The sequence below is a fragment of the Leptopilina heterotoma genome, unplaced genomic scaffold (assembly GCF_015476425.1).
Source record: "Leptopilina heterotoma isolate Lh14 unplaced genomic scaffold, ASM1547642v1 Lhet_38, whole genome shotgun sequence".
NCBI classification, from domain to species: domain Eukaryota; kingdom Metazoa; phylum Arthropoda; class Insecta; order Hymenoptera; family Figitidae; genus Leptopilina; species Leptopilina heterotoma.
Window position 1 is genome coordinate 1,180,148 of NW_025111054.1, and position 11,141 is coordinate 1,191,288.

Here is an 11,141-nt window from a genome sequence, read left to right on the forward strand (position 1 = left end):
TTTATAGGTTTATTAAGATCCCCCTTTTGTCACAGGACTAGTAATAAAAGTCATTTTTCAACTTTTTTTAAATAAAATTATAATTCTGAATTTGTTCTTTTCTAGAGAATTATCCATATAACTATTATAGGAATATCAGTATTGTAACATCTGTTATATAACACTGTTACCTATATTTTATTATAAATAATTTAGTAGCTACATGCAACAACTTGCCTACACTGAAAAAAATTAGGCTGACAAATTCAACTACCTTTGGGTAGTTAAGTGAAAAGTAGTAAAAACAACTACTTTTTTAGTTAGTCTAACCCGGTTTGCGTAGTTAATTTAACTATTTTTATGTAGTTGATAAATAGTAGTTGATTCTACTAATATATGTAGTTAAATTTTAACAACAGGTAAGTTGTAGAATTGACTACAGTGCTGAAGTAAGAACAACTAAGATAATAGTTTACTCAACATTTCATAAGTAGTAAATTTAACAATTTTATAGTAATAAATAGAAAGTAGTAAAAGGGACTACTTTTGTAAGTAACGTAACACTTTCTTAACTAGTAAATTTTACTACTTTAATATAGTTAACACCAAATTGTTGAATTAAAGAATTTATACGGTTGAATTTGAAACAACACGTGACTTGCACAACTGACTATCGTGAAGTAGTAGAGGGAACTAATTTTTTTATTAGTCAAACCTTTTTCGTGTAATAGACTTTACAACTTTTATGTAGTTATAGTAGTTGATTTGACTTCAACATTAGAGTAATAAAAATAAATGAATAATATTGTTGAAGCCTATCGAACCACTCTAAGTAGCAAAATCTACTACACAATGCAGTAGTTTTGGTGAGAAAATAATAGATAATTTTAACTTTTTGAACTTAAGTTTTACTACATTGAGTAGTAGATTGTACTACTTAAAGTAATTAGAAAGGATTGAACAGCATTTTTAAATAAAGCAAAGTTCAGAAATAAGAATTTAAAGAAGATAAAAAGAACTAGTAAAAGTAGTAAATACTACTACATTACATTGTAAAATGAACTACAGTTGTCGGTTGATCTATGTCAAGAATGTCATCAGGTTTCATGCAGACCATCGTAGCGTGCGAGCGTGGTTAGGTGGTTAGGTTATCGGTTTGCGAATGTTAGGGTCGTGCGTTCAATCCCCGGCGTTTGAGGATTTTTCTCCATTATGTACATAAGTGTTGAAAATTATAAAGTATATGTGACCAATAGGAATGCTAGAGGAGATGAAAAATGAATTTCAGTAATAATAATAATTAATAAATAATAATAAATAATTCTACTACTTTTAAGTAGTTGCTGACAAAAACAAAAAGATGTTAATTTTTACTTTATAAAACAGATCATTAACTACTTTTAATAGTTAATTCTACAACAGAAATGTCGTTAAAGCCTATCGAATTACTTTAGGTAGTAAAACCTACTACTTAAAGTAGTAGATTTAAAAACAAAATAATAGTTAATTCTACAACAAAAATGTCGTTAAAGCCTATCGAATTACTTTAGGTAGTAAAACCTACTACTTAAAGTAGTAGATTTAAAAACAAAATAATAGTTAATTCTACAACAAAAATGTCGTTAAAGCCTATCGAATTACTTTAAGTAGTAAAATCTACTACCAAAATCTTAGTTGTTATAATTACTTTAAAGTTAGTCAAATAAACTACTAAATCACATTCAACCAACTACATTCTTAGTTGTCTTAACTGCTTTTATGACAGTTAGTACAACTATTTGAATTCAGTTGAGGACCTATTGAATTACGTAGAGTAGTTAAAAAGTAGTCAAATCTACTAGTTTTTTTTTCAGTGTAACACGTGGACAAACTCTCTAATGTTAGTCAAGTGAGTGCCTTTGGGCCACTCATTCCCAACTGGTATGTAGCTTCTTAATTATAGAACATGTGAACTGGGTAAATGTTTGTGTTGCTAGTTATAAAATTTAAGAAGTGGAAAAATTAATATTTCATATAATCCTTATAAACTTCACTCATATTTATAGCCTAAAATATAGTATAGTGATATGCTTACATATATTGCCTTCTTCTAAGATCAATAATGTTAATAAAAAGTACAAAAGGGACATTCACAAAAATTGCATTAAAACTAAATATTTTAAAGCGCCTTTTTATTTAATAATAAAAAAAATCAACACCTTACTTTTACGGACCAAAGGCCACAAAATCTTAAAAAGTTAATGTATAAAACTTAAGGTCCTAAAAATAGAAAAATAATTTAATAATATATAAATTATGTAAAATAAAAATGTGCTCCATAATAATATTAATTGATTTTTTCTTTTATTTTAAATACGATTAATTATAATAGAATTTTTGATATAAGGATATATATTGTATATTACAAGTTAGAATATTTATTTTCCCTTTCTCTTTTGAAGACGAGTGCTTCGGAGATGAGTTGAGAGAGAAAGCACCAGTATGTAAAGCAGGAGTTCTGTAACCTTTTGATGGAAATTTGCAAATAGGATTCAATCAGTATTTTCTCCTTCTCTTTTACTTATTAAAATCATGTATAGTTATGCAAACATATTTTAACCTTAAAGCATTAAAAAACTTGGAGATATATTTTCCGATTATTTTAACTTTTGATTAATAATTATTAATAATAGGTAACATTAATACAACTAACAATTTTAAAAACCTTTAGCTTTCATTGATTTTAAATTACTATTATATTTTATATTAATCTGACAAAATTAAGAAGATTTATTTTCATGAAAATTGACTTCCTTTGCAAGTCACAATTTATGGATTTGACATTTGTCACAAACGTTTTGCAACTTGTAAAAATGACTTTTTATATATTAATATAGAATATTAGGGACAGCTATAAGAGCAAGAGTGAGGAGTATTTCAACGATAGTGTTTCGACAATTTTCTTATAGCAAAGTCAGGAATATACCTAGAATAGATGAGCACTAATTGATGTTAATTGGTGGCTCACTCTTATGTCTGGTTTCCCACGCTTGCGATTTTAATGGTCGCCTTTCTTCCAGACTTTTTTTTACTCTTCTCTCATTTATTTATGCCTACTCATAAGTGTAAATATATTCTTATTAATGGTAAAGATTTTTCACAATTTTTTTTTTACTTTGTATTTTTACGATTAAAGTACAAAAGTTCTAAAAAATTAGTTCCTATACTCAAAAGTTCGGAAAGAAAAGTTTTAAGAATAGTTTCAAATGCAAATTAATTGAAAGTTCCAAAAATTTTAAAAAAATGATATTCTTTTAGTAATTGAAAATTTTATTTTTACCCCTGTGGAAAAGAGGCGTTGGCCCACAGAGGGGGACGCATGGATCGCCCACATCCATGAGGGGTTCATGTGGGTAATCCAGCCGAGACACCTTATCGAAACGACAAGCTGATTGTTGAGGGCGCCCACATGGGCGATCCATGAGGATGCCCTCATCGGCCCCCTGTGTGGTTCTCACGTTTTCCCTCATCAATCATTATAAACATTAATTTGTTGGTGTAAAAAAATATTTGTTGTTTAGACTTAGAAATTTTTGGTAATCAATGATATGGGCAATTGATAAGGGCCCTCAAGAAGTTGCCCTATGTGAGTTTAATATTTTCAATTAAGTGTAAGTAATTTTTTGTTAAAAATGTGTTTTTCATTGTTTATAATCATTATACAGTATAAACATTATTTTTGTTTGTGGGTCATTCTCTAGAAAATGACACGTTCAAGACATTTTTTTAAATATATAGGTATAAAATTAATAAAATTGTTACCGGACATATTACAGAATTTAATTTTGATGATTTTAAAATTGGCAACCGTTGAAAATTTATTTTAAAACAAACATTACAAACTTTATGTAAGATTCTGCTGAGCATTTTTTATATTTCAGACACTTTGCTAAGCCGATCTTGCTTACTGAAAATGGTTAACTTTAGGTGGGATTAGAGAAAAAAAAATTTTTATCTTTAACATAATTACACATATGCTATCTTATATGTACTGTACATTAAAAATTTTAATAAATATTCTTTTTTAAGTAAAAAAGTACAAATAGAATTTCTTTTTTCAGAGACAATTTACATTAATTTTGCAAGCAAGAGACGAAAGGAGCTCAGGTGTCATCGAAGAAACAAACTATAGTGGAATAGTTTTACCAGGACCTAAATGGCATACACTCAATCATCACGGTAGAAATGCACATCTTGCTTATCAAGTGAGGGTCCAGTGTGTAGATCATTACTATAATGCCACTTGCACTAAGTTTTGTCGACCTAGGGACGACATTTTTGGCCATTACACGTGTGACACAAATGGAGACAAAGTTTGTATACTAGGATGGAAAGGATCTGATTGCGAAATTGGTAAGAAATACATAAGTATATATAAATATATAGCCCAGTGGTCAAAAAACCATCATTGTTTTAAAAACGTTTTTACAACGTTTCATGTCTGCCAAATAATGTTCCAAAACTGTTCCATTGATTTTAAAACGTTTTAGAAACATATAACGTTTTTGGGACGTTATTTGACAGACATGAAACGTTCTAAAAACGTTTTTGGAACGTTTTTAAATCAATGATGGTTTTTTGTCCACTGGGAGGATATTGTGGGATATATATTTTTTAAGAGAGGTGAGGTTAATTTGCTTGAAATTTGTTTTTTGGGTGTTTTAATGATCGTTGATTACGAATTGGGGTTTAGAATTTTTAATTTCAAAAAGGTCGATCCAACTAAAATGTTTAAACTGAAATATAGGTAGTTTTGATTCAGAATTCCAAAAGGCTTATAATAATTTTTGTTTCAGCTGTTTGTAAAGAAGGTTGTCACCCTGTCCATGGGCACTGCAATGTGAGTGGCGAGTGTAAATGTCGACATGGTTGGAGAGGTGATCTATGTGACCAGTGTACCCCATATCCAGGATGTAAACATGGTTACTGTAATGGTTCAAGTTGGCAGTGTATCTGTGATACAAATTGGGGTGGAATTCTGTGTGATCAAGATCTTAATTATTGCGGAACTCACGAACCATGTCAAAATGGTGGTACATGTGAAAATACTGCTCCTGATCAATACAGATGCACTTGCCCTGAAGGATTTTCTGGTTCAACTTGCGAAAAAGTTGACAACCCTTGTGCTTCGAACCCTTGCCAAAACGGTGCTATTTGTAGAGAAATTGGAGAGATGCCAATTTGTGATTGTGCTCCAGGTTATACTGGATCATTTTGTGGAACCGATATCGATGAATGTGCTTCCCAACCTTGTCAAAATGGAGGCACTTGTGTAGATGAACAAAATAGTTTTACTTGTACCTGTCCTTCTTCCTGGCAAGGATCACTTTGTCAATTTGATGTTGATGAATGTATTCTTTTGGAATCTCCATGCAAGAATTCATTAACCTGCGTTAATCTCGCTGGTGATTATAGGTAAGTTTTTTTTAACATATTCTAGATTAAAAAATGTTCTACTTTATAAATTGTTTACTGCACATGCCGTTTTCATACAATAGAGTTGACCGGTGTAGCGACGGAATAACCAATTGATGAGACTCTTGCGTCCGAAGAAAATTTTGTGCTCCCCCCTAGCGGCTGAACTATTTGACCTAGAAAGCTCAAATTTGGTACAGATATGTATTTTCACACGTAGATTACAGGAAAAATATAGCGAATGTGATTGGAGGTGATGGTCAAGGCGTTGTCTTAAAATATTTAGCAAATACCTTTAGGTACAAATAGGCTTAAGTATTTATTGTGATGTGAATAAATTCGAAAAATATACCCTACGCTCTGTATTAAAGATAAAGACTCTCTATTGTATGCACAAGTTCCTCTTAAGAGCTTTTCGAAACATTGGGGATGCTTTTTTGCAACTTTGTGTTGCTCCCAAATTTTTTGAAAATCATAGTGAACCGATTCGATAGCCTGTTCACTAAAATATCCGAAACCAATATTTTTCTTTTCGCAAAACTGACCAACATGAAAAAACACTGCCTGCACTTTCGGAGTAACAGAAATCCCTAAAAGTAAGTAACTTACTCTGAAAGCATTTATACCTACAATTCTTCTAATCTGAATTTAAGTTATTTCCAAAACACGAAGTAACTACTTTTTTCGAAATCATCAAATACTCTGACATAGTTTAAGATGCCAATGATTCGTTGCGAACGTAAAATATCTATATTATCCAATAGTTTTTTACATGAATTGCCTTTGAAAGCTGGACTGCCATGAGTTATTTCACGCTCAACATGACACGCACTTACCCATGCCAAAGATTCATCCTCAAATTTATTTTGTATATTTGAATATAACGTGTTGATAATACCAATCATTAAATGTAACTCGGGTGGAGGAATAATCTCAAGAAATATTTTCTTTTTACTTGTGTTAAACAGGGGTGGATAAATACAATTTTATTTTTTGAATTCTTTTGCTTTAGTTTTTGTGGCCCCTGTTTTGATCCAAGCTTTATAATGTTGCAGTGTATTTCCAACAGTTTTATACGTATCACAAACTTTGAGCTCATCTTTTTTGCTAAACAATAAGTGCACGGATATAAACTGCTACGTGACATCAATCCTGTTAATATATTCACTAATTTTAAATCAGTTGCTATTGTATAAAGTCTATCAAAGTCTATCAATTCATTTCGAGATATTTTTATAATAAATATACCTGGCAAATTTTAGCCAAATCTGAAGAGGTCTTCGAGTTATCGTGTTCACAAAAATCGGAAAATTGGTTTAAAGGATTTTAAAATTTTTTGTAAATTAAACGACTACAAAGCTTTCTCCACCAGGAAGCAAAAAATTAAAACATTTAAATTTAACTTAAAGAGGAGAATAAAAAGATAAAATTTTATTCTGCCCAAGGAGATTTAATCGAAATCTTCATCTTCGCAACTTTTACAGGTGAACAAAATGTAAAGCACTTGAAAATTGTGTATTCAAAGTGAATTTTAATGGCAATACTATTTCACACCGTGCGCGTCTCAACCTGCGTACCAAAGCGTGTCTCAACATGCAAACCACGCCGTTATGGCGTGATCAAATCCAATCATGTTTACTATATTTTTTCCGAAATCTACACATAAAAATACATAAAATAAGCAAAACTGGCAGTTCACTAGGTATACATTTTTTCTAATTCGGAAAAAATATCTATTTTTTCTCTAAAAATATATAAATATCAACTCCAATGTGCTTTGCTGTAGGGGAGACTAGGTGCGGTTGTTGCACTGTGCAGTTGTTACAAATGGAATATCTCAGAAACAGTTATTTATAGAGATGGGGTTCCAAAGAGAAAAATGTTTAGTTTTTATGTACGAACTTACTGCAATATGTTTAAAAATTATGTGCAAGCTTTACAAGTAAAAAAATAGGCACATTGGTTTTTAGAAGGCCAAAACTAAATATTTCTCTGCCTGATATTGAATTTTGTCAATTTAATTTTATAAATTAAGGGACTACAAAGCTTCCTTCACGAGGAATCAAAAATATTTTCGTTGCACAATTTTAATCAATTGCCACATAACAGACGTAATCCATATTATTATAAATATTTCCCAATAATTTTTTTTTGGTTTCATAAAAATCAGAAAGGTTGTATATACTCCTTTGAGCCGGTCCTCTTATGGATACAATCCCCTATATCTTATAGTTTTAAGTGTATTAAATTTTCGAATATTTTTTACAGTGCAGTTCACATAAAGTTATGATTTAAAATTTTTTATTACAGATGTCGATGTAGAAGCGGTTTCACTGGAAAAAATTGTACGAAGAATATTAACGATTGCGTGGGTCAGTGTCAACATGAAGCACTTTGCATAGACCTAGTAAACGATTATCATTGTTCTTGCACACCTGGATATTCAGGAAAGGATTGCGAAATCGATATTGACGAATGCGCATCGAAGCCATGTAAAAATGAAGGAGAATGTAGAGATCTTGCAAACGCTTATGAGTGCGTCTGTCCTGTTGGATACACCGGCCATCAATGTGAGAATGATAAAGATCATTGCAACCCTAATCCCTGCAAAAATTTATCTCCTTGCTTCAACACACAAACGGATTTTTACTGTCACTGTCCACCTCAGTGGCAAGGGAAAAATTGTTCAGATCCATCTACAAGTCCCCTTCAATTTGGAGGTATTAACGATGGGCTGGGATGTGGGAGCGAAGAATTTCTTTGTGGAGGAAGAGGCAGATGCAGCAGAGGAAGATGTGTTTGCGATCCTGGTTACACTGGAGTCCATTGCCATGAAAATATTAATGATTGCAGCGGAAATCCTTGTATGAATGGAGGAACTTGCGTGGATTTAGTTAATTCATTTCAATGCATTTGTAGAGAAGGATGGTCTGGAGATCTTTGCGATCAAGGCAAGTTTCATTCTAAATAAGTTGATAAATATAATAAGTTAAGTTATTGAAGGTCATCTTGGTCCAGTGTTGGAAAAATTAAATATTTCAAAACAAGGTTTTTAACCTTGATTTGATCTTGACGCTGAAGTAATGGAGTCATATAGACAACTGGATCGTAATCAGCGACCCCAAAAACATAAAAAGCAATTTGTTTTAAAAACATATTCCTAGCTATTTTTCCGGACAAGAGAATAAAATTAAAATTTGAACTTCTAGATGATCTCCAATTAACCTTGAAAGATTAGTCAAAAAATTTTTTTTCCGAATACAAGGTAACAAAATTAAATATTGAAAAATAAGGTGTTTGACCTTGACTTGACTTTCATTCTGACGTGATGAGTTCATACCGACACCGTATCGTAATCAGCGACCCCAAAAACATAAAGGTCACCTATGCTTAGAACATGTCCACCTCAATTTCCCTTTATGGTCCTGTGTAATTATTGACGAATGTTAAAAAAAAATTTTTTTATATATAATTTACTTTATGTTTTTCTAGACTCCCTAAAGAGGGAATCATTTAGATTTCCAAACGTTGGAGTAAACCAATTTTTTAGAAATTAATTTGTTTGAATGTTTTTGTTTATTCTCTTTTATTTATAATAAAAAGAATTTAACTATGAATATTAAAATAATTAAAATAATTCTGATTTATTTCAGATGTCAATGAGTGTTTGAATTCCCCTTGTCGAAACAATGGAACCTGCGTCGACGGAGTAGCAGACTTCACTTGTATTTGTCGAGACGGTTGGAAAGGTAAAACATGTGCCTTGCAAGCCGGACATTGTGAACCAGAAACCTGTCGCCATGGAGGAATCTGCCAGGATCGAGGAGATGGGTTTGCTTGTGAATGCCCTCTGGGTTGGGAAGGCGCAGTGTGTCATATAGCATCTCCAGCTTGTGCAAGCAATCCTTGTGAAAATGGAGCTACTTGCGTCAATAGTGTTGATGGGGGGTTTCGATGTATCTGTCGTGAAGGCTATGAAGGTCCTAAATGCAGAAGAGACGTCGATGATTGCCAGCCTCTTCCTTGTTTAAATGGAGGACGATGTGTGGATGGTGTTAATTGGTTTAGGTGTGAGTGTGCTCCAGGATTCACGGGTCCTGACTGCAGAATTAATGTTAATGAGTGTGCCAGTGACCCATGTTTGGGAGGTGCAACCTGTATTGATAAAATTGCCAGCTACTCCTGCATTTGTCCCCCAGGACTCACCGGAACTCACTGTGAAATTCGAACATCTGGAGGACCAGAATGCGTATCTGCTTTTTGGGATGACGAATGCAACATTTGTGAGTGTAGAAATGGTAAAAGTCAATGCAGCAATGTCTGGTGTGGACCTTCTAATTGTCTAAATGGAACTTTGTGTTTAGCTCATGAAGTTTGTGTTCCTTCACCTGGAGAAAGTTGTTTAGCCCCAAATTGTCCTGCATGGGCCGAGTGCCGTCCTACTGAGACTGGAAAAAGAGTAGGACCACCAGCCCTTCCAGCGCCTCCTTCCTGTTGGCCTGGACAAGCCACGACTAGCCCAACTTGCTCGAGAGTAACGATTTTACTTAGAAGAGAAACTTTAGTAGCCGGTACTTCAGTAGAATTGATTTGTCGTAAACTGAGGAAACTACTTGCTGATCCTAGGAGACCTCAATCAGTAGTACTTCTCTGTGACTTGAAAACTGGGGACAATGGCACTATAGAAGTAACAATATTTTCTGAAGCTGCAGTTTTAGCTGCCAAAGATCTTGGTGAATCTTTGAGTAGACCGTTAAATAGAGCACTTGCTCTTGCATCTGTTCTAGAAGTAAAAGTCGAAACGTCTTCATTAAGTGAACTTACACCTACTACCTCAAACGGAAATGGGTTTTTAGCGGTTATTGGTGGAGCCCTAGCAACAGTTCTAGTTTTAGCAATTTTTGGAGGACTTTGGTATGTGAGATCTATAAAGCAAAGGGCAGGACTGACTGCAACGACAAGCAGTGAAACTTCTCTCCATAGACATAGAAGTGATCTAGACGAAAAGTCAAACAATTTGCAAAATGAAGAGAATCTGAGAAGATACGCAAATCCCTTAAAAGAGCAAGATGCCATAGAACCTAGAGTTTCAGTGGTAAGACCTTTATCTGGAGTTTCGTTAGGAGCCATAGGACCAGGTGATGAAAGTCTAGAAATGATCACAGAAGACAGTATGCATCGATTGCCACCATTGTACAAACCACCTAGTGCAGAAATTAGAAATAACACTGCTAGTTTTAGTTTTGAGGGAGGTGCTCATAAGCCTTACAGTAAGCCAAGGCTTCAGGAACCCTCGTATCATCAACAGCCAAGTACAAGTCAAATTTCCGAATCACATCAAGTACTTACAGTTCATGTATAAAAATGTTCATGTTTTTTTGCTGTATAAAAAGCTATCGTGATCTTCCATTAGTTATTACAATGATAGAAAATTAAAACGGGGAGTTTCAACAAAATTAGTGTTAATATAAAAAATATACTAAAAGTATTTTCTTGATTACTAATATAATTGTGTCTATTTCTTGAATTGTATTTATATATGTATGACGCTCCACGGTGAAAGGTACCTTAGCTAAAACAGTGGTGTGTCCAGGGGGACTCCCAAGAGTCGCATTTTTTATGATATAGAAGGAGATAACACTATATGGATTTAATTTTTTCGAATATATCAGCCCTCCAAAAGCCTTGTCTGCATCCACCACTTAGTT

The 11,141-nt window shown here is 33.1% G+C and overlaps 1 protein-coding gene across 1 annotated transcript in view; it reads left to right on the plus strand.

Annotated features, from left to right (window-relative positions):
- Nucleotides 1-10,937, plus strand: part of LOC122505908 (protein jagged-1) — a 35,376-nt gene extending 24,439 nt beyond the window's left edge. Inside the window, exons 3-6 of the mRNA XM_043617787.1 lie at nt 4,080-4,371; nt 4,815-5,433; nt 7,744-8,384; nt 9,087-10,937. Coding sequence (XP_043473722.1) covers nt 4,080-4,371; nt 4,815-5,433; nt 7,744-8,384; nt 9,087-10,795 — 3,261 coding nt within the window. The 3' untranslated portion in view covers nt 10,796-10,937. The remainder of the gene's footprint in view (nt 1-4,079; nt 4,372-4,814; nt 5,434-7,743; nt 8,385-9,086) is intronic.
- Nucleotides 10,938-11,141: the final 204 nt, after the last annotated feature.